Below are 26,850 nucleotides of genomic sequence, written 5' to 3'. Positions count from 1 at the left end.
AAGATACTCACTTGTACATGACACCAATCAAGTCTGGATGTTACTGAGAGGTGACCTGTGTATATGGAATCTTCTTCTTTGTGGTCTCTATGTAGGCATTGTTCCTTTATTTAGCACATTTTCAACAGTATATTTGAGATGGAATAAAACAGACAATTGGGAAATAGTATTCCATCATTATGAGAAGCTTCTGTTGCTTGCGATTGCAGCTCCTGTAATTTCAGATATCCATCAGCAGAAGAGGAATTACTAGGGAGTGATAATCATGCAAGGCTCTTTCCATCCCTCAGAGATTCCAGCTATCACTCTGTTGAAGAAACTCTGGGCCATAGCAGATCTCATAGAAAATAATCCTGATTTAGAAATGGCTGCTAAATCAGCCAGGTAGCTTTGACCAGCCTGCTAGTGCTGCTGTGCCTCAAAGCTCTTGTCAGCAGATGCAAATGGCATGGGAGCTGGAGAATATTATTTATTTATTTATTTGTATAGTGTTGTACATTTGCACAGAGCTGTACATAATGAATATCCATGTACAAATAAAAAAAATAAGAACTCGCCGGTGGCACGCAAACCAAAAGTATTCAGGAGTCATAAAATTAAAACATATCTTAAAATACATCTAGACAGTGAGCAAATGAGCACATTAAACCATCACCTCAGATTGCAGATTGGAACGCTTCCCTAAACAAAAATGTCTTTAATTCTGCCTTGACATTGGCGAAGGAGATGGCAGTCTGTAGTTGTAAGGGAAGGAGGTTCCAGAAGTGAGGAACAGTATGGGAAAAAGAGTGGATCTGGGCAGGGAAAGAGGAGATCATAGGTTGAGTTAGCAGCCCAGAATTAGAAAATCTTAATGCAAGAGCTAGATAGTATGGGGAAATGAGAGCAGAGAGATATGCGGGTGCCAGACCATGTAGGGCTTTAAAAGTTAACAAAGGAAGCTTGAATCGGATTCTGTAGGGAATGGGACGCCAGTGAAGAGACAATAGCAGAGACTTGGGATGATTACTGAAAAAAGTCAAGGAGGAAAATGCAAAGGCAGGTTTACATCTGCACATTAAGAAAACAAAAATGATGACCAAAGATGATGTCCATGACTTCAAAGTAGACATAGGCCTGTTCCAGACTGCCAAAATAAAGCTGCTTTGGGTCTCTTTGGAGGTATGCTATTTAAATGACGCATAGGTCCTAAGAGTCCGGAGGTCGCGCCAAAGCCACACTCCATTCCTAAGCACTGGAGTGCAGCTTTGGTGCAGCTTCCGGATTCTTAGGATGCATGCATCATTTAAACAGCATACCTCCAAAGAGACCCGAAGCAGCTTTATTTTGGCAATCTGTAACAGGCCAATGAATACATTAAGATGGCAATTTCCCCCCATACCTTGGCTCAGTCATTAATCAGAATTGCGACTACAGTCAAGAAATCAGAAAAAGGCTTGGACTTGGAAGAACAAATATGAAGGAACTAGACAAGATCCTGAAGTGTCAAGATATAGAATTGAATACTAAAGTTAGGATTGTCTATGCCATTGTATTTCCCATTTCTGTGTGTGGCTGTGAAAGCTAGACAGTGAAGAAAGATAACAAGAAGAAAATCAACTCCTTTGAAATATGGTGCTGGGGAAGAGTTCTTCAGATACCATGAACTGCTAAAAAGACAAAGAAATGAGTCGAATAAATCAAGCATGAACTCTCTCTAGAAGCCAGGATAACTAAACTGAGACTGGCCATTTCATGAGAAGACATATAAAAGATAACATTCCAGATGGATAGACCCAGTCAAGGAAGCCACAGCCCTGTCTGCAAGACCTGAGTTGTTGATGATAGGATGACTTGAGGTTTCTCATTCATGAGATAACCATAAGTTGAAGCTAACTTGAGGGCAACTGGTGTCCATGAACTGCAGGGAAATCTCCCCCCCCCCCCCCCCCAGTATGCACTCTTCACATTGAGCTCTAATAGTAAGGTTAATTGAGCTTTTATTGTACCTTTGATAAAGTAGCAATGTTTTCTTTCCCATTTATATAATAGAAGCAATGGCATTTACACCTCCCTTGTTATTTTTACTTTGGCTACCTATCCCTTCTTATATGAACAGCAAAAGTTCTGTTCTCTGCTTTAAGCTTAGAACAAGCCTTCTGGAACTAGTATTTGTATTTGTGAGCTTTATTGTGGGAGCATGCTTTCAAGCTGTCAAAAACTAGTTGAACTCTCCCCAACTCAGTATATCAGTCCAGTGTAGGTGAAACAGTAAGGCTTTATTTCTGCAGTTGAATAGAAGTCACTAGGAAAGAGTCTTGGACTTTGGGGCGGAGGAGTGGGCACACACCAGTTCCTCCTCCCCCGAGACCCTTCCTGACCCACAGCTGTCTCTCCAGAGGCAACTATGGGTCAGGCATGGCCCATGGGGAGCAGAGGAGTTGGCAGGCGCCTGTTCCTCTTCCCCCCAGACCTTTCCCTGCCCCTAGCTATCCCCCTGGAAACAGATGAAGGCCAGGAAAGGTCTCTGGGGAGAGCAACAGATACATGCCAGTCACTCCTCCCCCCGCCCTTTTCATGGCCTCCAGCTGTCTCAGAGATGCAGCTGAAGCTTGTGATTCCTTCTCCCCAGAGCCATTTTCCGGCTTCCAGGTGTCTCAGAGGCCAGGAAAAGGCAGCGAGAAGGAGGAATGGGCACATTTGTGCCCGTTCCTTCTTCCCCTGGCCTGTGCCTGGCAAAATGGTGTCATGTGCCACCCATGGCATGTGTGTCATAGGTTTGCCATCACAGCTTTAGGGTTCCCCCACCCCACCCCGGCTGTCTCTTCCCGGCTTCTTTGACCATTGAAGCAAGTTGATGAAAAGCTAGTAAAGAGCACAGTAAAATTCCTCCTATGCATGCAGCTGGCATTCCTTTAGTGCAAGGTTCTCACTGAAGGCCAGTTTCATCCCAGACCCCTTTCCAAAGTCATAATAGACTATCCAACTCTTTCCAAAGTCATAATAGACAATCCAACTCAAACATTTTCAATATATAAAATCAGTAACCAGTGTCCCAGCTACATAACTAATTAGTAGATCCTTACACAACATCTAAATAACAATGTTGGTTTACCAGTTCCTTTAACACATGTCTCATGTGCATGCACTCCAGTAATGCCTGTAATCCACCCACTGATCTACCCCGTACTATACCTGCCAGCAGGAACAAGCCATTGTATATGCATGGTAATAACAAATACATAACAAAGAACATATCAAATATGATATCGTCCAAATACACATCAAAGGTCAGTAAACATATAACAGCCCAAAGTAATAAATCATGTGACCAGGTCTATGGCAATTACATATCAATAAGTACACACATAACAAAAGCTTCTATTACAAATCTGTACAGTGGACCCTTGTTATACGCTGGGGTTTGGTTCCAAGATCCCCCGTGGATAACAACATCTGTGTATGCTCAAGTCCCATTAAATATAATGACATAGCAAAACGGTGTCCCTTAGAAAAAATGGAAAATCAAGGTTTGATATTTGAAATTTTTCCTTTTTTTTAACATTTTCAAACTGTGTATGCTTGAATCCGTGTATAGAAATTCTGTGTATAAGAATTGCCGACTGTATAACTAAGCCTCACAGAATCATAGATTCATACATAGCATATAAGGCATAGTATATAAAGCATATGTACATAGCATGTAACACATACGTATTATTTACTCATATAGTCATGGCAAGGCTAAGCCAATTCTGGCACAAGTCTTGAAAAGTATGTCTGCTAAGATTTCCAGTCCTGTTCTGATGTTTTATGAGGCTTGGCTTCTTTCCTTGACTCCTTTCAGGGCTCTTGTAACTGGTGCAAAAGATGGTGTCCCTGTCTAGGCTCTTCAGCCATTCAGTTCTGCTCTGCAATGTAGGGCAAGTATGGGGAATCTTTAGCCCTGAATGTGTGATTACACTTCAGCTCCACAATCTCTATGCTGTATTACATTGATCCCCATACTTTTTCAGGCTACCACTCCCTTTCCTTTCGGGTGACAACCCTAGTGCCCTCCCCACGTATTCTTTGATACGAGGTTTATCGTTGTCCTACAAATTCAAATATCCATCTTGGTCACTGCTGAACCGGCTGCTCAATTGCTGCTTCCAAGGTGACCGGGTGCAAATGGAGAAGCTTCTCCTGATGATGAAGGATTCTAATACTTGTTCACCAAGGCAGAGAGAGAGTTGCAGCCAGCCTTCCACTTTTCTCGCCAGCAAGAAGAGAGAGGCAAAGGACTCTTGAAGAATTGATTCTGTATACTCCGCCTTCTCCTTTCCCAGAAATGTATCTTTGTCACACAGCTTCCTTGTCTTTATTGCATGCCAGTACTTTGGCTGAAGGGATCCCAACTGCCTCCCTTTCCCTCACTGCCCCCTGGATCTTTCCACCACCCCTAGGGGGAAAATACTGCCCGCTTGGCAATCACTGCCATTTCTACTGGGATCTGTTTCTAGGATCTGTTCTGAGGATCTGCAGTGTAAAATACCTGGAAGGCTGAAGGTTCTCCAGCGTTGTCCTAACTAGTCCATCCTCAGGACTAGGGCTCTTCCTCTCCATCTAGAAAAGTTACTGCCTCTGGGGTGGAAAAGTAGTAGCATATGTTGATTTATTTCCCTACTACCAAAATAACATCAATGGTGTTAGCAACTCCTCTAGTACTTATTTCTCTTAACTAGGCTGAGCTGCTATCACACTTCTTTCTTTCTCTTGCCTTTCTGACAATCTAGTATCCTTGCTACAGGTTCTGAGCTTAAACCCGTTTACAGGAAGCCCCCACTTATCTGACAGGTTAAGCACTGGAGAACTGTCAAGAAGTGGAATTGGTTGAAAAGTGGAACCCAATCATTTTTAGCTTGCAAATGCAAAACTGAACACTAGATGGTGCCAAATAACTGAGGGGGGGGGGGAAGCCTACTGAATAGACTGAGAGAAAAACAAGCAAAAAAAACATCATGGCAACTTGACTGGGGGGGGGGGTGCAATTGAAAGAGCAGATCAGGGGTTGAAAGAGTGATGCATGGCTAGAAATTAAATCTGTTGAAACAGTGGAATATCTAAAAACAAACAGATGAAAAGAGGAGCATACCTGTATCTACTGTTCCTCAGATCAGATTGTTCTCAGCCTTTTATGCAACAAGTTGTACAATATCACAAACACCTCTTCCACACTGTAGCATCCTTTCATACGTCCAACATGGTCTTCTTCTCTGAAAGACAAATAAAGGGCAGCACTATCTGTTTTCATTGCAAACAGGCAACATTGGGTGCCAGGTAACTATTCCCTTTACATATTATTTTCAAGTCATGGATGGCTGAATCCGTAGATAATGGAAGGCCAACTGTACTTTCCTCTTGAATACTCTTGTAGTGGATTACTGTCGAGCAAGCCTATGCTTACTAAAAAGCCCTTCCTGGGCCCTTTTAAGGCTATATTGAGAAGGTTCTGCCCTTGATTTGACTCCAACTCATGGCAACCCTGCAAGTGAGACATCTCCAAGCCTTGTTTCCTAACCTCTCTCAAGCTACTATACCTTTGTTGATTATTGCTTTCTAGATGTGAAGTTGGCCTTCAGCATTCATTTTCTTAGGAGAGGCATATGCCTGCTTTTGAATCTGTCGGCTTGTTACTATCTCATATATGTCCCTTTACTTAGATATGAAAAAGAAGAAAAGGTCACTTATAACTGATTTTCTTTGAATAGTAATTTTTATAACTGTCCTATTTTCATTCCCACACCTCACCCATCCATAAAATTAATAAGTCACTGTCTGGTAATTATAAAAGGAAATATTAGAGACCTGTCATTCCACTCCTTAAAGTTTATCAAACCCAAAGCCAACACAGTGTTACACTGCAAATAAATTCAGCACTTTAGTTCTAGACAGTATGACATGAGCCAGTGGGTGGATCATAGTATGGAGGACACCAAGGGACCTTACAATACTATGTATGCCAAAGTGTCTTACACACTTATGGTTGGAAATATGAAATGTCTTGAACAATGTGTAAATATTACAATGTATCGATGATGGATGTGTAGTACATACTTTGTAAATATGGAAAATATGGAAATTAAATTAACAATGTGTATTACACATTGATCTGTACAGTATGTAGGATCTAGTGAACCTTCTGTTCATATCTCTATCCTGGGGCAGGGGGATGGATATTACATTCAGGAGGTACTGCTCATGCATACAATTTTCTGCCAGAAAAAAAACCACTATTGTGAATCAGAGGGTACACATACCCTCTGAGCATACCAGAGACCCATCTTCTGTTACTGGGAAGAAAATATACAAACGGGGCTAGTGTTTCTTATCTTGTATAATAATTGGAAACATATTACTAAGATGGACGATAGGCATCATCAACTGTATTTATTTTGATGTCAATACAGGAATGTGGATTTGCCAGGTCTGCAGACCAAAGAAAAAAGGAAGAAAGTTACTTCATGAGAAAGCATCTCAGATAAGACGGCGATACACAAAGCCTATGGGACGACCGAAAAATAAACTAAAGCAACAAATGTTGTAAGTATTATTGTATCTGATTTGTCTTTTCTGTTGTAGCCTCATTTAGATTCATGCAGGGAGACACAGATTTCATTTGCTCTTTTCACTTCTGATTGCTCCATACTTTGCATCTTTCTGCCACTAAACGTTATGGCCACACATTAACCTAGTAGTTATGCTAGGAATAAAAAGGGTCTTCACCTTAACCAAAGATAAAGTTTTCTGTGCTGCTTCAGTGATTTAAATATCTGAGAAGGGAAGGTTTCATCACATGCCTGAAGTACCAGCAGCTGATGGTCTAAGTGACGGTGGGAGAGGCTGGACCAAGGGTCACTCCTGACCTCAGAGGATGCACAGATAGCCAAAATTTCCCTACTATGGGACAGGCTTTGGGACTGCTATTTTCTGAGTAGTAGTTGAACACTCAAAGCACTATACCACACTGGTTACAGTCCACAGCTTTGAACCAAGTAGTGCAGTCAAAGGTGGAGAATATGCCCTTTGAAGAGAGCATCTGGCTGTTTAACTACAAGGTCATGAGAAGCTGGAATCAGAGCACAAATTGCCTAATATAGCCATGAGAACTGGAGTCACATCCCAGATAATGACTATATGAGCAGTGGTCAAATCCCTTTTTTGTCTATGACTGAAAGATACTTCTATCTCATGCTGGTGGAACTGAAATACAGATATTTCAGTGGAAACCATTAGCTGACTGTTCCACCAAGTGTGTTTATATTGGATAACCATTATTCTCCTCTGTGGTCTCTGTGCCTCACACAAATGAGTTATCCAGCGCTTGCACAGTGCATCATTCAGAATCTTCCAGAGTATTACATAGGTGTTTTGGTAGTAGCCCCATCCTCCAGCAGCCTTATATAAGAACCTTCTTGCTTAAACTGCCTGTTCCTTTTAATCCACTGCTGCAGCAGCATCAATATGAACCATGTTTTTCAGTTCTCGTCCCAGCCTTCCTTGGCCTATTCAGCCCTGGGAGATAGCTGCGCTCTTTGACCTAGTGGCCTAGTGTTGGCAGTTATCACCCCCCCCCCCCCCCATCTCTTGCATTGATCCTTGAATAGCAAAGGATCACATCCACAAGGTATAATTCTACAAAGTATAATTCTACAAGGAATTATATGCTACTCACCCGGACAGTTTAAGACCATGACAGCCTCACAAGCCATCCTCCAGGAGATCAATATCCTTCTTACTAAAGAGGCCATCAAGAGAGTGCCTGGTGCCAAAAATAGCATAGGCTTCCCTTTGTACTCACACATGTATAGGACAACTTGTTTTGGTGGATCCACCTAAGCACACCCATACAGGAGATGCCATTCTCACCACTCCAACCTACTGCCATGATCATCATGGATACCGCTTGCACAGAGTGAGAGAATTACTGATGCCAGTATGGAGCCTTAGCAGATCATAATCCAGTAAAAATAGGGCATTATAGATCAGCACTCTAGTACTGCTAGCAGTCCTCAGGTCAGGCAAAGTTTTCCTTCCATTGCTAGAAAGCCATGTATTCAAGGTGGCCATAGACAACACCACTATAATGTGGTATATCAACAAGGATGGCAGCATGTGATCCTGCACTCTGGCATCCTTACCTGTATGGCTGTGACACCGGTGCATTCGACACCATGTACATTTTTGCAGTTGGGCTGGAGAACGATGCACAATGAGACAAGATGCCCTTTATCTCAACAGGCATAAATACAAGGTTATACACTTCCCAAAGTGGTTTTCCAATTTCATTTGACATAGGGCCTCGTTTTCATAGAATCATAGAATCATAGAATCATAGAATCTTAGAGTTGGAAGAGACCACTAGGGCCATCCAGTCCAACCCCCTGCCATGCAGGAAATCCAAATCAAAGCATCCCTGACAGATGGCCATCCAGCCTCTGTTTAAAGCCCTCCAAGGAAGGAGACTCTATCACCTTCCGAGGAAGTGCATTCCACTGCCGAACAGCCCTTACTGTCAGGAGGTTCCTCCTAATGTTCAGGTGGAATCTCTTTTCCTGTTTTGCTGGCCTTTTCCACTAATCCTCAGATCTAGTAAATTCTTGGATGGGCATAGGGATTTGGCTTTTTATTTCACCTGTACCAAGCCCTTTTGAAAGATACTTCACCTTTTTGGGAGTTTTTCAGGACCTAAAAAGTGAGAATGCATATCTCCCCAGGTATTTGCTTAATGGGTGGTTTGAGTTATTACTCTTGCATGTCCAATCTCTCTGTTGAGGGGACAGCAAAGAGCTTTTCTACATGAGCTGTTGCAATATCATAAGCATTTCTGTGAGGTATTCATCTTGAAGAGCTCTTCAGGGCTGCAACTTGGGAACAGCCTTCCACATGTATACAGCATTGCAAACTAGATGCTAGAGCATGGTGATATGCAGTATTTGGCAAGGTGGTTCTTTACACAGCCTTCTCCTGACCATAGATGAGTTTCTTCCTAATCTGTACCTATGTGTATGTTGGATAGAGACCATAAAAAAGAAAGACAGGTTGTTTACTTGTAACTGATGTGTGTCAATTGGTCATCTGTGCATTCACACCACCTGCCCTTTCTCCCCTTTTGGCATATCTGTTGAGTCCTTCTTTCCTATCACTGCATTGGCTGAGTAGGACTGAAGGAATAAGTGCTGAAGTATGTATGCTAGAGAGGAGGGTTTAGCTGCTCCTGAAAGTTTCAGCTCTCAAGGAGGTGCCAAATGGTAGCTCTGGGTAAATGTAGACTCATATATGTGAACGCAGACATAACCATTTGAAGAACATCAGTTACAGATAAAGAACTTGTCTTTTTTGCAATAACTCTGTGGGACACCTAACCGTTTCTGCTGTTCCATGCCCTGTGACCTAAAGTTGAGACGGCTTGCCCAAAAGCATCTAGGAAACTGATGGTTCAAATGAGTTTGAATTCAGACCTTGCCACTTTGTCTCCTATTATTTGATCAGTCTTTGAGGTCTCAAAAATAATCTTTTTTAAAAAATGTCCTAGTGTATAATTCCACAGAGCATCTTTATTCTGCACTAACATTGATGCCTATCTTTCTTTGTAAATTTTCTCTACAGAGTGGAGCCAGTAGCCATGTTTGTCTGCAGCAGCACAAACAACAAAGTGTGTTATGGCACCTTAAAGACTAATGAGTTTAGGGAAAAGCTTTTGTGAATTGCAGTTCACTTCATCAGATGTATTCCACAAAAGCTTATGTGAAATAAATATAAAAGTGCCACAAATTGTTTCATTGTTTTTATCTTTATTCAGGGAGATAAGCATTGCTGAACTGAATGGTCACAGGTTGCTGAACTTTTAACCTAAGTACCAGTGGCATGTATTTTTATTTTGTTTTTGTCTTTTAAATGCTGACTTTAATTCCCTCCTTCCCAATTTCTTTGCTAGGTCTGTTACCAGCGATGAAGGATCCATGAATGCATTCACAGGAAGGGGGTCACCTGGTAGGGGTCAAAAGACTAAAGTCTGTACCACACCTTCATCTGGTCATGCTGCATCTGTGAAGGAATCAAGCAGCAGATTGGCTGTTACAGACCCCACCCGGCCTGGTGCCACCGCCACCAAAATCACCACTACCACCTCCACCTACATATCTGCCTCTACACTTAACGTTAACAAGAAAACCAAAGGGCTTATTGATGGCCTTACTAAGTTTTTTACACCATCACCTGATGGTCGCAGATCACGAGGTGAAATAATAGACTTTTCAAAGCATTATCGTCCAAGGAAAATGGCCTCTCAGAAACAAACATGTACTTCTCATGTGTTGGCTACAGGTACCACACAAAAGCTAAAACCTTCTTCACTCCCACCCCCAAACCCCATCACTGGTCAGAGCCCCAGTTCACAAAAATCCAGCACTTCCATCTCTTCTAATTCTCCCCAAAGTGCCTCCAGTCAGTCAAGCGCACCCTCCTTTAGCAGCCTTCCTAATAACAGTCAGCTAAAGGGACTCTTTGATGGACTTTCTCATATTTATGCCACTCAGGGACAGTCACGAAAAAAGGGACACCCAAGTTATGCACCGCCCAAGCGTTTGCGTCGTAAAGCACCGTTCTCTTCCACATCCAAATCTAATACAGCTTTCTGTGGAAAGAAAGAGATTAGAAGTAGGTTTATTTCTCATTCCTCCGCCTCTGGATGGGGTATGTCTAGAGGACATGCTTTTAAAGCAATTGCTCACTTCAAGCAAACAACTTGCCTTAAAAAGCGCATGATTCTAGGCAGATTAAAGTATAAAGTGACCCCTCAGATGGGGACCCCCTCACCAGGGAAGGGGAGCTTGGCAGACGGAAGGATTAAACCTGATCAGGATGATGGTAAGCAACAGGTCAAAGCGCCAACCAAACCTGCGTCCCGTCCAAATCCCAATTCTTATTTTGTCACATAGGTCTCAGCTATTTCTCTTGTTCTTACTTCACTCTCATATAAAAGCAGTTAACGTTGATCTTTTAACTAATGCTGACTAAATCTTCAAAGTGTTTTTCCAACTAATATTGTACCACCTTGTTGCTTGTCAGTTTTTGCATATGTAGCAGTACTAGCATCCTCACCCCATGTCTTCATAGCATTGCTTATAACCTTTCATAGTAGCATATTGGTAGCCTCTCCATGCTGTCCCTTACTCTTTCTCTGGCCACAGTAATGTTGATATTTATTGGGATGACCATTTCAGCTCTTTGTTTCCTTCTCTTCCATTGCTTTTCCATGACAGATCCATTCTGCTGCACAACACTCGATATGTACTATTATGAAATTGATCTTTTGTAATTTTTTAATCCATCTTCTAAGATTTTTTTTCTGATTCTTAGCTTCAGTCTGTTCTCTTCTGCTTTAAATAGTTTTGTGTAAGAAAAGTTTAGTGCCTAAATTTTTCTCTTATTTTTTATTTTTGTGTGTGTGTTTAAATATTGGCTGCATTGGAAACTGTGGTAGAATTTGTGAAATCCATGTTGCTGTGTCAATTATTTGATACAGTTTTGAATTCATTTTATTCAGTAGGAGTAGAAAATGAAAGTTTCATTTAGAATCAGAAATGAAATGCTACAAAGTCAGTTTGCTTTTATTTAAAATAAGTGTAGAGATATTTCCACTGTATAGTTGTTACAATCCTGATAAACGTTTACTATCTCAAGGGAAAAGGGTTTCAGAATTGCAACTGCCAAGGCAATAGACTGGGAACATAATTCTGATGGCATAAGGGCACATATTGCCATCATGTTGGTGAATAAATTCTCTAAATTTTAACCAACAGGTACAGAAATCAAAATAAGCATCAAACAAGAAAACTCAGATCTGTTTCTGGTGGGAAGCAAGGACATTGTAACAGAAGAAGATTTGGAAATGTTTAAGCAAGCCCAGGAACTAGCAATGGAGGTATGGGTCATAGGTGCCAGTTATGGTTTCCTAGTTAACAGTAAAAAGATGTTAAATAAAACTGCTAGATGTGAGGGATAAATTATGCTGGCTTCTAGATTTTTTTCATACTTTCCTTGTTGCTCTATTTATTAAAGACAGGTTGCATATAATAGAATTATTTTTATCTAGATGGAACTTCTGTGATGGGTATGATGTGATAAAGCAAAATTAGCAAGTGACTAGCAAAGTGATTTGGGGAAAATGGCATGGTGTAAATAAAGTTAACAACAATGACAACAGCTTTGGATATCCTCAGACAATATACAGACCAGAAATGATGGGGAACCACAGTTTCTCTTACTGTACTATGGCTTGTCTGGCATCTAGAGGTCTGCATTCTTACATGTTCTGTTTCTGCACCCATGCTTTACTCTTTGATGACAGCCACTCAGGTTTGGTGATTATGGCCAGCAATTTGATTAATATGGGCTTGTTCTGGTACTGTGTGATATAATCAAAATGCATGTCTGATAGCAAGCCCTAATTTGCATGCTTCCCCCTTTTTTGTAAAGCAGAAGCCATCAGAGAAACCCCCAGATATCTAATCTTTGTACAGTTAAATCCAAATATGAGTTTGTTATTTTAAATTATTGAAGATTTGAAAGAAAATCTGTAACATTTTAAATATTGTATGTACTCGACTATAAGTCAACCCCATGTGCAAATAAGGTCAACTTTTGGGGCCAAAATTTAGGATTTTTATATGACCCGTGGATAAATTGAGGGTCAGACTTAAGGAGGGAGCCCGGCTAGGGAGAGGCTCCAGGGTAATTGATCACCCTTACCAGCCTCTCCCCAGCTGGGATGTCCCTTGCTGGGGCAGCCTGATTGGGGAGAGCCTTGGGTGGTACCGTATTGACCCATGAATAAGTCGACTGAGGTTCTTTGGGTCAGGTTTTTTAACCTAAATTTCTTGACTTATGCATGAGTATATATGGTAAGTGTTGTCTAAGGATAAATCCTTACAAAGTAAAAAAAGTACATAGAAGTCCTAACAACTTGTAGGAGAAATGAAATAGGTTATGGGACCAGTAATCTTATGATCTGGCTTTGTAGCTGGGCATATCCTATTTGCCCACAGTGTGTGTGTGTGTGTGTGTGTGTGTGTGTATTTTCTGTATGGATGTTAATTTAAAAATCCACATTCTCCAATGGTGGGATAGTAGTCAAGAATGTATCTTATTATTATTCCTCTGCAAATAAATGTCTTGCAGTCTGACACCTAGCATAATCTGTAACATTCAAGATGATAGTCTAATAGTAGGACATGTTGAAAAAATATATTGCACACTCATACACTTTTTTAAAAATTGTGATTAATAGAAGATCGGTTGTAAAAATGGTGGAGAAACAAATGGACGGTACCCTTCTGTGATTGAATTTGGGAAGTATGAAATCCAGACTTGGTACTCCTCGCCTTACCCTCAAGAATATGCAAGGTAAGGTGACACTTTCTATTTTTTAAACCACGGGTTGATGACTGCCCCCTGCTGCTATGTGCTGGAAGCAGCAAGGAGAAAAATGCTTATTTGTATAACATGTTTTATCCTGGGTTGCCTTATATTTCAGTAGCAAAAGGCAGAAACTAATTTGAAGCAATATTATTATTATTTTTTGGATTTTATGGCTTTTATCAGTTTCTCACTGAATTTAACTGGTGCAGTCTGCCACTGAATTTTTGTGACAAGGCTTGGAGGGGTGTACAAAAATAGCTTTGGGGCCTCGCATGTTGTTGCTGTTAAGTGCTTCCAAGCTGTTTCCAATGATGACACAAAGGTGAACCTATCACAGGTTTGCTTGGAAAGATTTGTTCACAGAGGGTTTTCCTTTGCTTCCCTCTCAGGCTGAGAGAGTGTAACTTGCCCAAAGTCACCCAGTGGGTTTCCATGGCTGAGTAGAGATTTGAACCTGGTCTCCAGAGTCGTAGTCCATGCTCAAATCACTATGCCATGCTGGCTCTCGGCCACATGTTACCCACTTCTTTTTTTAGAGGGCAGGAAAAACTATAAACCATTTCTGACAGATGTTCTTTGAGAGGTTCATAGCACCAAAAATGATTGCTACTGTTGATTTCAAGCCTCGCAGGTTCAAACATATAGTGAAACTGGGGACCCATTTTATGACTTTTCATGCCTTTCTTTTTTTACCTCTGTGTTGCTGAAAGAGCGAGAAGTATAAAATGAACTTGGATCTGTCTCAAAACAAAAGGCATCAAAAATACTGTGGATAAGTTCAGGTACAATCTGAAATGATAGCTATGAACTGCTTCTTCATCACCAAGGATCTGGGTCTTAATTCAGCTAAGATTACATTTATATACTAATATGTTCTTGGCCTGTACCTCAATGGTGTATGTCATGGGATTGGAATCTGTTTATTGTCAACATTACTGTTGGCAGAGCTTGTTTTATTATTTCCAGTCCAAAATATAATCAAATTTAGAAATGTTAGAATTAGATTTGATACCAAGAGCTTATTGCTTTATGCAAATATTATAGGTTTTTATAATTAAGATGTTGGGTTGAAGAAAGTACACTTCCTCGGAAGGTGATAGAGTCTCCTTCCTTGGAGGTCTTTAAACAGAGGCTGGATGGCCATCTGTCAGGGATGCTTTGATTTGGATTTCCTGCATGGCAGGGGGTTGGACTGGATGGCCCTAGTGGTCTCTTCCAACTCTACGATTCTATGATTCTATGATTCTATGAAAGTTTTTAATGGCACCGAAGCAAAGTACTGAACTATATCACAAGCCCAGTTGGTTTTCAAAATGAACTAGTTGGCCCTCTGTATTCACAGATATTTTTTATCCATGGATTCAACCATCCATAGCTTGAAAATATTTCAAAAAAGATATAAATTCTGAAAAGCAAAAGTTGGTTTTGCCATTTGATATAAGGTACATCATTTTATTTAATGGGACTTGATTTTGTTATCCACAGCGGGGCCTGAAACCCAACCCAGCAGACAACAAGGGCCCACTGGATGTAAATTAATGTCTATAAACCAGTGCACATTAAATGTTTGGTTTGGTCATGGTAAATACATTCTAGGACAGTGGAACTCACTATGTTCATGTTAGCAACTCCAATTTGCTAATCTACCAGATAGATTTTTCTGAGGTCACAATGTTCATTTGAGCTCCTTCTATAAAGAGCATTCATTACACTCCTTACATGGGTGTAAATGTAATAAAATACGCGATTACATTTTGTTTAAATGTTAATTTGCAGGTTTTATTCTGAGGTGTAATAAAATTTAGATCTATGTGATTTGGAGGCACATAAAGAAAGAGGCAGCAATTATTAGCAGTAGTGATACTGTATACAGCTAGAGAAAGAGGCATCCTGCAGTCTCCTGAGCAAAGGGATTACTGAAGACTGTCCATCTTTATTGCACATTTCTTCACATACCTATAAATATGATGGTGTTAAACAAATTAAAAATTGATGAGCTACCATTTGTACATTAGTTGTCAAATTTAAATTCTGTGGAGAGCTGCCAAAAAACAATATAGGAGGCTGTACTGTGACAAGTTGATACTTTGAGAATAGAAAACCACAACTACAACAAATGGCTTTTAGATTTCCATTGATGGAAGGTAAACAAACAAACAAAACAGTATGGTTATAATACTGGTTACTGTCGGGGAAAAAAGAATTCTTGAAGCCCCTGTAGCTGGGGACCATATACGTAATTAAAGGCATACCTGAATATCTTTTATTCAGGGGCTGCTGAACCTGTTTTGTGGGTGGAGTTCAGCACCTTGGATAGCTCTTTTTAAAAGAGCTTGGGTAATTTTTTTAAATTGGATTTGAAGAGCTTCATATTTTTGATGTTAACCATGCAGGGTAGCTCTTTCAAAACTCAGAATAGATTCACCACACCCTTGACATGGATCCCATCTACCACCCCTGCTAGTGTCACCTAAACCTAATTGATATTTTGTGCAGTTTTTGAACTCATAATTTATGGAAGTACTGTATATACTCGATTATAAATCGACCTCATGTATAAGTCGAGGACAGATTTTGGGGCCAAAATTATGGCTTTTGATATGACTCATGGATAAGTGTAAATGTGTAAAGTGAAAAACCTATTATATTAACCAACCACTTCCCCTTCCACATTGTTTAGATGAAACTGATGTTTTGAAAATGCATATACACGCATCCCTCCATATTTGCAGCTTTGATATTTGCAGATTTGATTATATAGGTCCTCCAGTGCAACTCTATGATCAACTTTAACTAAAAGTTGCACTGAAAGGCCTAGAGATTCCTAGAGAGAATACTCTATGAGGCATTTGTAGCTTCTCCAGTACAGTTCTATGGTCAGTGTCTCTCAGACGTTGACCACAGAGTTGCACTGGAGGAACTAGAGATTCCTATAGAGGTGTCCTCTCAGGCAGAAACATGGTATTTTTGTTATTTGCGGTTTTTCCATATTCACAGGGGTCTTGTGCCCCTAACACCCTAGCAAATATGGAGGGACAAGTGTAATATTGTTCCAATATTGTACTGCAGTTAGTCTGCACAGGTAACTAGCAACCAAAAATTAATTGGCTACTGTTACCAGCTAGAATTTATGGAGTTACAGAAATACCTGTTTCCAGCATGGAATTGTTTATTCCTGTGACTCTTTCATGATTAACATGTTAACGAAAACACTGTTTTGGGTTTTTATCTCCTTGCCAATGCATATGATAAGATAAGTTTGAACAGAAATGACGGGGTGTGTATTAGGATCATAATAAAAAGCACTGATACTGACTGGTCTGATTTTTAAACTTCAACAGACTATCAAAGCTTTTCCTGTGTGAATTTTGTCTTAAATATATGAAGAGTAAAAATATTTTGCTAAGGCATTCTAAGAAGTGTGGCTGGTTTCATCCTCCAGCCAATGAAATCTACAGGAGGAAGGAACTTTCAGTCTTTGAGGTAGGCAACAGTTTATTTGTCTTAATAATTGCTGGATTCTGGTTGAAGAGCAATAATGTTTGTTAAGCATTTTGTATTTATGTCCTGTTGATCCCTCAAGTCTATGCTTTTTTCCTACTACCTGATAGCTCATGTGTCTTCATATTACGGTTGAATTTTGAATGTTACATGCTTTTGGTATATATTTGGAAATAATGATTGTTTACTCTTGTGTAGTGCTTTCGCATGTTCAAAGCACTTCACTTTACATGTTTGTCATTATTACAGTAACCGTGTAAGTGATAACTTACATAAACTCTCATATTTGCACTTGACAAGACAGAGTGACAGGGTGGAGTATGTGTTCACAATAGCATCAAAATTAGAACCAGGATTTTCCTAATTCATTGCTCAGTCATTTCATCACTACTGTACACCAGCTGCATGCATGTTTTGCAATGTCAAGAAGTTACTGTGTAAATACTCTGTAAATGAGAACATTTCGTATTCAGTTGTGATTTCACTTCTCAGGGCTTGCTTCAGAGCACCGGGCAAGGTATTCCTTTCCAGTAGCTTGTCAGCTTTCTGTGGTTGCATCCACACTACAGAAATAATCCAGTGTGGCATCACTTCAACCTCCATTGTGAGTTTTGTGAGACATTTAGCCATTGCTGTCAGACAGCACTGCTGCCACAACAAACTATAGTTCCCAGAATTCCATAGCTTTGAGCCATGGCAGTTAAAGTAGTGTCAAACTGGATAATATCTGCAGTCCAGATGCAGTTTGTGTTGACAAGCATTTCCAGCCCTCTTTTGTGCTTAAGGAGGAAAATTCTGAGAGAACCACTAGTGACCTCTCATGGAACCCTAGGGCTCCATGGAACCCTGGTCGAGAAACCCCTGTTTAGAGAATTGATAGCATGGTCAATTACTTTTTACCAAGGACTTTTTAGTTCTTGGATCTCATTAGTTTAGATATAAGTAAATCTTAGATTTCTGTAAGTCTGGAATAGTCAATCTGTAGTCCTTATCCAGATTTTACGCAAGAGACTGGTCAAGACTTTGAGAAGAGGGGGCTGTTATTCCCTCAACAGTGCAGTGGGTAGGTAAAGAGAAGGAAGGCTCTTTAGGTACATTATCAATCATTTCTCTGCAGGCCTGAGGAAAGGTAACATTTGACAAAGAAATGTTCTGTATATTTTTCTTAAGATTCATATTGGGGATACCAAGTATTCCTCTTCCATATTTTGCTCTTTAGATTTACAGTGGCACCTAGAGTATTTATGAAGTGCCACGTACTAGTTATAGCACATTTCTGTGCTCACATAATCACGGTGTTTGCAGTGATGGTCTCCAGTTTGAAATTCCAGTTGTACCTGAACATTCAGAAGATGCAGTTGACATTTCCTAGGTTTTGCAGTAAACCATAAAAAAAAATCAGTGTTACAACAGCCTCAGGATCTTTTCTTCAAAAGCACCACACTCTATTTTGGTTCCGGACAAGGTTTTTCTTCCTTAAGAAAGGACTCTGAAAAGCATTCATCCATCTTGAGCGTACTTCCAAGCCAAGCTAATTCAGTACTTCAGACCCAGACCCTATTATGTTTCATACCATCTACAACCTTTGTTGTTCCACTGGCAAGCCTCTGAATTCACTCTCTTCAATACTGGCTTGTCCTCTTCTTTGATCCTGAGACCCACCATTCCTTCAAATGGTACCACCTCTTCCAGAATGTAAAAGATACCCACTGGTGATGGAAAGACATAGAGAAAGGGAAGTCTGACCAAACTTCAGTTTTGACCAACCATCTTGTTTCATCACCACATATGTGTCCTACAGGGATAGAGATCTGACCTCAACGGCCTCACATTGAAGTGTCACGGATCCTCACAGAAGACCTGTTATCACATCATATTCTAAAACTAGTGGCAATAAGGAAAGCACAAAGAGCTTGAAAGAGCAAGTGACCCATCACACAGTGTTAGTAGTGATGGATAACTTAACCATAATCTACTACCTCACTAAAGAGAGAGGATGAAATAGAGACAGTTGCTGTCTCTAACAATACAGTTTTAACAATACAGTTACTCAAGAGACAAAAGATCTTGGCTATTCATCTTCCAGTCATTTCCAAAACTGTCCCAGACCAACATAGCCAGTCGAAACATCACATGAATGATCTTTGGACCCAGTGGAAGTAGTCAGCAAATCCCCTGGATTGTTTGTTTGCATACATGTTCAAGGAACATCTGATAACAAAGGCTGCAAGTGGGTCTCTACCACTACAGTCAATGAGATGGCAAGGAAACCATTCTACCTTCAGGCAGAGCCACTCTGTACAAGGGATCTTTTGGCTTCTGCAGCATTCTTTACAAAGGTACCATTGCAGGATATTTGTGAAACAGCTCCCTAGTCTCAGTCTTTCATATATGTCCAGCACTATTTTTTCAGCATCTCATGAAAAGACATGACTCACTGGAAAAGGTAACAATGCTTGACAAAGTAGAAGGCAGTAGGAAATAAACTCAATCAAGGAAAGCATGGCCCTGAGTGTGCAAGATCAGTTGATGACAAGGTGACTTGATGGTCCTTTCATTTATAAGGTTGCCATAAGGCGAAGTTGACTTGACAGCAGTTTACATCAACAGTTAGGTGGATGTCAGAGACAGATGGCAGTACTGTTTGGAAGAGCAGTGTTAGCATCAACTCTGCAATGACACTCTTCCCAATCCCCTATGAGTACTTTATAGTTAGCTCCTCTCCATTTGTGTTAGTCATAGAAACCAAAGAGGAGGAAAGCTTCTCTCTAATTATGGTTCTTTCAGTGGTCATCTGTGCACTCATACAACCCACCCTCCTCTCCTCAAGTGTGTTTTGCTTCCTCTTTCAGATACTATTGTGGCAGACTGGAACTAAGGGAAAAGGGTAGGAGCCATACTGAGCATGCACAGTGAGAGGGGAAGAACTCCCACCAAAATGCTTTGCTGACCTCTGGAAATTTCCAAAGTGGCTCTGGGAAGGTGCAGAACAACCCATTTGTGTGAGTGCACAGCTGATCCCTCAGAGAACTACAGCTACAGCTAAGCATCCTATTGTTATTTATTTTTCTTCTGGTGTAGCCAACCTCATGCATTCCAGATGTTTGGGACTATAATTTCCCACAATCCCTGATCACTGACCAAGTTGGCTAGAGTGGAGAAAGTTCTTATTTTTAGGTACACTTTTCTTCTTGTATGAATCCTTGGCAGGTCAGTGAGGTCCCATCCCCTCAGTCTGCTAAAGAAATTTGTCTTCTGCCTTTCAATTATATGTTACTAAAGAACTGACAGGCCATAAATATGTTTCAGAATTTCTTTCAGGCAAATTAATCTGAAAAGCTCCATAGTAGGAAGATCCATGTCCATTTGACAACAGCTTTGAAGAAAGGTTCAGCTAAATCTTTAAATTAGAAAAGTTTTTCTGTCTTTCTAATTTTATATCTATTTCTCTAACTAAGGAAATCCAATAGTATTGGAAAGCCAGAATTTCACATTTAAGCCTGGTACTATAAACTGTATAGAGTTAATGTACTCTAGAGGAATTTTGACAGCAACTTCTGTGAGAGTCTATACAAGATAAAACCCATGCTGTTTTATAACCTGTTGCCATAAAGATCAAACTATGGAGGGAAATAGACCGGAATGAAAAACTGGCTTCTAGCCAGATTGGAGGCGTGGCATACAGATGCCACACAAGACACCTGGACATGGACCAGCTTCCAGGTGCTCTGGTGGCATGGCGTTTATACGTTGCACATTGCCAGAATGGCTTGAAGCCACCTATAGGCCCCTGTGGGGCAGAAAAGCCATCTTTTTGCCAGCCAAAAAGGAGTGGCTCTTTGCTGCTCCTTTTTTGGCTGGCTTCAAGGTGGATTGGGGCCATGGCATGTGTTCGCCGCAGCCCCAATCTGGCTTTGGAAGGGGCGGCTTCAAGCTGCTTCTTCCTTCTAGTCTGTTTCACCCCTATGTCTAAGATACAGTGACTTACAGTTTCACTCATGCTGGTACCTTTGTATGGTGGCTTCATATTTGCCTTGCCTTACTACTTTATCATATGCTTTACCTACCACTCTTGCATATTGTTACAAAAAGTGACAATAGGGATTGTTGGTGGACCTCAAGGATTTTGGCATATCTATCTTTTCTTAACTTCATCTGGAATTTTGCACTTATAGTGCCATTGCTTTGCTTGTAATAGCCAGCTATGACTTATTCTTTTAGTAAATCTGAGGAAGGCAGTGGAATACTTGAATTAGGAACTGGGGTTAGTGGTGAATTAGATGAGATGAACAAGCTGAAACAGAAAAGAGGTGTTTTTATGGACTGGGAACTGGTCTGGATCAGACATAGGTATACAGTGTGTGTTGGAAGGAGTTGTATTCTTCCTGAATATGCTAACTCAGGTATGCTGCTAAAGTGTTTCTTGATGTGTATGTGGTAGTGTGTTTTTCTTTTGCCAGATTAGGCTGCCTTTTCCAATGTCTTGGAGAAGAACGAATCTACCTGTGCACATTTTAAGATATTTTTCCAAAGCCTTGTTCCATTTGCCACATTGTCTGAAATTATGATAGGTGTCCTTAGAAATATATACCTGACTTTTCCTTGTCTTCTTTCAAAACCAAGGCCATGGTGTTCCAAGCTGGTTGAGGATCTATGTTTCCTGTATTATAGGTTACCTTATATTAATTGCTACTATTCATGCTCATCACCTTCAGTTGGTGCTTTTGTTTTAGATTTTAATTTTTGCTACCAACTTCTTGTGTATTTTTAAGTGCAAGATAAAAGACAAATATTTTGATAAATGAATGTTGCATATCTGTGGAAGAACATGTGAAAGTGCAAAACTAGTTCAGTAAATAAAAGGGAGAAGTCTTTGGCCCTTCCTTTAGGCTATTTAGCACAGAAAAAATATTTGGGATCAAAGGATTTTTTAGTCTGTGCAGAGTTACTGAAACTGCCAGTGTTTGGAGCTGAGTTTGGAAACATTTTTTTAAAAAATTAAAAGTTTTGCCTGCAATTATGTCTAAAAACAGATGTTATATGATGCTAAACTAGTTTTCTGGTTTGCAGACAAAATATCAGAGGCTTGGAATGATACTATTTAATTCATCCTCCTCCATCTATCCTGTCAGTAATCAACATCTTAACATAGTTCTATTATCCTCGGGTATCTAGGTTGTATCTAGGTTGTAGAAGGAATTAACCAATGTAGCAAACTGAGATTATCCTGTAGATTTTTCTGAGGATTTTTTGCATTGCGAAAAAACAACAACTAATAGTTGGATGTAATATTAAAACCAAAGGAGTTTGAGAAAAAATTATGTGTGTGTTTGTGTATTTGTTTCATATAAACATGATATTTGAAGATTTGCTGCTGTGCTGAAAATACTGATACAAAAAATTCTACCCTCTATAGGTTGATGGGAATATGAGCAAAATTTATTGCCAAAATCTTTGCTTATTAGCAAAGCTCTTTCTGGACCATAAAACCTTATATTATGATGTTGAGCCATTTCTTTTTTATGTCCTCACCAAGAATGATGAGAAAGGGTGCCACTTAGTTGGATACTTCTCAAAGGTAAAAGTTTGATGTTACCGCTGTGTGAACCATGATTTTGTGCCACAGCTTCAATACCTGCAGATGGCTAAGCATAATTTCAGCTGAAAATGAACACAGTTTTTGATTACAAAGAAGTAACGTATAAAGCTGTTATCAGTTTACAAAACATTGTAAATGCAAATTATTTTTCTTAAGTCAAATGTAAAATCCTGTGCTCCCTTTTGATTCTCCAGATGCTATTTAGGTACCGAGAAATAAGGATTTTTGTAGTATTAACTGTTCATGCTCAGATTCATTGAGTTGTTCATTAATTGATCAAACTGTACTTTTAGCATAATTCATTAGCTTTGTATAGAATTGATTTAATAATCTTTGTACATATCCAAAAAGATAGCATGTATTTGAAAAATAAAGTAAAGATGATGTTACAGTTAGTCCTCTGTATCCATGGATTCAACCATCCAAGCATAAAAATATTCTCTGCCCCCCCCCCCCCCCAAAAAAACAAAAAAGAAACCTTGATTTTGCCATTTTATATACGGGACACCTTTTTACTATGCCATTGTATATAATTGGACTTGAGCATCCATGGATTTTGGTATCCACAGGGGGTCCTGGAACCAACTCCCAATGGATACCAAAGGCATATAGTATATCATATCATGTTTTCACAGTATATAACCAGGAGAACCAGTGTGGTGTAGCAGAGTGTTAGAGTATGACTCTGGAGACCAAAGTTTGAATCCTCGCTTCACCACAGAAACCCATTGGGTGACCTTGGGCAAGTCGCATTCTTACAGCTTTAGAAGAAAGCAATGGCAAACCCCCTCTGAAAAAATCTTGTCAAGAAAACTCTGTGATAGGATTGCCTTAGGGCTACCATAAGTCAGAAACAACTAGAAGGAACACAACAACAACGGATCCTGTTTAGAGCAATAGTTGTCCTAAGGCTATAATGCATGTCTAATATCTGTACAGAAAAGGAATTCTAGAGTGCCTCCTGGCTGTTTGAAGCACACTCCACATCTCTAGGGAATTTGATACTGAAAATATACTCTGGGAATAGGGTCATTTAACTGAAGAGGAAAGGATGAAGAGAACAGCTCCTGGTAGCTGTTGTTGTCTGTATGTCAACCCTGTTTACCTTTGGAATATGTTAAGAATATTTATTTTCATTTAAAATATGTTAAAAATATTTATTTTCATTTAAAATATTTGTACTCTGACTTATATCAAGAGCTCTCAGAGCACCTTACAAATAGCATTAATACATATCAACCAGTTTAAAAACAGTGAAATGGTTTAATAAACTAAAACATAGTAAATAAAATGAGTTAAAACAGGTTTAAATGTTTTTAAAATTAGGTATAACAGTATTTGGGTTGAATCAGTGAGGCCCAAAGGCCTTGATTGAACAGGCAAGTTTTAACTTGGCACCTAACTGAAGTTAGTTTTGGAGCCAGACAAGCTTCCAGGCAGTGAGCATTCACGGATTGGAAGGCCCTCTCCTGTGTCTCAACACGGTGTATTGACCTTTCTGATGAGACATGGAGGAGCGCCCCCTGAATAGACCTTAATTCTTGGGCAGGTACATATGGGGTGAGACATTCTCAAGTATCGGGGTTCCAAGCCATTTAGGGCTTTAAGTATCATCACAACCACCTTGAAATGAGACTGTAAATGTATTGGCAGCCAGTGCAATTCCTATAAGACTGTCAGTACAAGCTGCCCATATTCCAATCAGCAGTTGAGTTGCTGAATTTTGCACTAGCTGCAGCTTCCAACTCTTCTTCAAGGACATCCCCACATAAAGCACATTACAGTAGTCTTCTTGGGAGTTCATCAGTGCATGAACTACTGTGGCTAGGTTGTCTCTGTCCAGGAAAGACTGTACCTGATGCACCAGTTGAAACTTGCATCAATCACTCTCAGCCACAGTTGGGTCTCCAGCAAGGATGGCTCTAAGAGTTACACATCTGCTCTTTCAGAGGGAGCGAAACCCCATTCAGGACAGGCTGTTTATCAAGTTCCTAGACCCGAGAACCACCAGTCTACAAAGCCTCTGGCTTCAATTTATTGATTGTCATCCAGAGCATTGCAGCACCCAGCACCTGTACAGCCCCAGCTAACTCCGAGGATGATAAATATTATTTATTTATATCCCACTATTCTCCCAGTATAGATACTCAAAGCAACTAACAAAATTTAAAACAGCATAAGTTAAAAACAATACAAACCATTAAAATGTAAATGCAAAGATTTTTAAAAATAAGAAAAAATGAAGACCCACATTGCTAGGTAAGTTATGCTTCAAACATTGCTTTAGGTAAATATACTAATCAGAAGTATTTACTCACAAACTAATAAAATGAATGGGAAAAGCAGTTGTTATGTGCCTTCATTTTGTTTCTGCCTTGCAATGACCCAAAAGCAAGCCTGTCACAGAATTTTCATGGCAAGATTGGTTCAGAGGAGTTTTCCCTTTGACATCCTTTAAGGCTGAGAGAGTGTGATATGCCCAAGATCACCCAGTGGATTTCTATGGATGTGCAGAGATTCAGACCCTGGTCTCCAGAGGCGTAGTCCAACGCTCAAGCTACTATACTACTTTGTTTTAATGAACCATTACTTCTCATTTGACTTGATGTATTCTGTTAATGATAGTGTAGTGTTGTTGTTATTGTACAAAATATACCAGATAGAAAGTTGGAGAAAGATGGGGAAAATTCTCCTCCTCCACTTCATGTAAATGTCTTCATGAAGTTGCCTTTGGATTTTTCTGTTTTTACTTTCTAAAATGCGTTATTTTGACATGCCACATCTTTTAAAGAAGATACATTGATTTGCTTGTCATACATCACCATAATATTGCAGTGAGATCATTCTACTTTGATATTGACAGCATGCTGCCTGCACACTTCGCTGGACTATTCTATAAAAATAGAAGTGTTTTGCCATATTTTATCTCTTTTCTTCCTGTAGGAGAAACTCTGCCAGCAGAAGTACAATGTCTCCTGCATAATGATTATGCCCCAGTACCAAAGGCAAGGATTTGGAAGGTTTCTCATTGATTTCAGTAAGTGAACAGATTTGTTTACATTCTTGTTCTTGGGAACTGACAATTGTTATGGGCATGCAGTGACATAATGGGCATGGACAGGGGAAGCGTGTCCCTGTTAGTGCTCTTGGACATCTCAGCGGCTTTCGATACCATAGACCATGGTATCCTTCTGGAGCGCCTGGCGGAGGTGGGAATCGGGGGCACTGCGCTCCAGTGGTTCCGTTCCTACCTCTCCGGGAGGTTCCAGATGGTGCAGCTGGGAGACGCATGCTCCGATAAGAGGGCCCTTACATCTGGTGTCCCTCAAGGGGCCATTCTGTCTCCCATGCTTTTCAACATTTACATGAAACCGCTGGGAGAGATCATCCGGAGACATGGGGCGCGGTGTTATCAGTACGCTGATGATACCCAAATAGTCTTCTCTATGTCTCCGACTGATGCAGTGACCGGGGTTGGCGTCTCTCCTCTCGTGGCCTGTCTGGAGTCGGTAATGGGATGGATGAGGGACAACAGACTCAGCCTGAATCCAGAGAAGACGGAAGTACTCGTGATAGGTTCTCCCGGTCCAGGGTTGGCGGTGGTTCCACCTGTCCTGAACGGAATCACGCTTTCCGTGAAGGACTCTGTACGCAGCTTGGGGGTGCTCCTGGATTCGTCGCTCCACCTTACATCTCAGGTGGATGCGACGGTCAGGAGCACCTGTTATCAGCTTCGGCTGATACGCCAGTTGCGTCCCTACCTTGACCGGAGGGACCTTGAAACTGTTGTACATGCCCTGGTAACCTCTCGTTTGGATTTATGCAGCGCGCTCTACATGGGGCAAACCTTGTACCATACCCGGAAGCTGCAACTTGTGCAGAATATGGCAGCCCGTCTGGTCACTGGTACTGCTAGGGCCAGTCATATAACACCAGTCCTTAAAGACTTACATTGGCTGCCTATTCGCTTCCGGGCGCAATACAAGGTGTTGGTTATCACCTATAAAGCCCTAAATGGCTTGGGCCCAGGGTATCTGGAGGACCGCCTCTCTCCGTACAATCCGCCCCGCGCACTCAGATCATCAGCGCAGCTATTGTTAAGAGTTCCAGAGGCAAAATATAATTCCACCTCTAGGAGGGCCTTTTCCATCTCGGCCCCCAACCTCTGGAACGCGCTGCCCTTTGAGCTCCGCTCAGCTACCTCCCTAGCCCAATTTAGGAAGGGGCTAAAAACCCATTTATTCGAACAAGCTTACCCCTGACCAGAATTCTTCCTCCCCCCCCCCTTCGTCAGCATTGTTTTGTCGGCA

General features: G+C 40.6%; 1 protein-coding gene across 7 annotated transcripts in view; it reads left to right on the top strand.

The window, feature by feature from the left end:
* Positions 1–26,850, top strand: part of KAT6B (lysine acetyltransferase 6B) — a 119,323-nt gene that overhangs the window by 47,158 nt on the left and 45,315 nt on the right. For 4 of the 7 annotated variants that reach the window (XM_089510744.1, XM_089510741.1, XM_089510740.1 and 1 more), the window contains 7 exons: positions 6,429–6,561; positions 9,956–10,887; positions 11,823–11,944; positions 13,310–13,425; positions 16,782–16,923; positions 22,358–22,519; positions 25,484–25,577. In XM_089510744.1, the coding sequence (XP_089366870.1) occupies positions 6,429–6,561; positions 9,956–10,887; positions 11,823–11,944; positions 13,310–13,425; positions 16,782–16,923; positions 22,358–22,519; positions 25,484–25,577 (1,701 nt within the window). The remainder of the gene's footprint in view (positions 1–6,428; positions 6,562–9,955; positions 10,888–11,822; positions 11,945–13,309; positions 13,426–16,781; positions 16,924–22,357; positions 22,520–25,483; positions 25,578–26,850) is intronic. The other 3 variants (XM_089510746.1, XM_089510745.1, XM_089510747.1) reach the window with 3 other exon arrangements.

This window comes from Sceloporus occidentalis, unplaced genomic scaffold, assembly GCF_023333645.1.
Source record: "Sceloporus occidentalis isolate IW3139 unplaced genomic scaffold, rSceOcc1.0.p SCAF_2, whole genome shotgun sequence".
NCBI lineage: Eukaryota > Metazoa > Chordata > Lepidosauria > Squamata > Phrynosomatidae > Sceloporus > Sceloporus occidentalis.
This window is presented reverse-complemented; position numbering and strand designations above follow the sequence as displayed.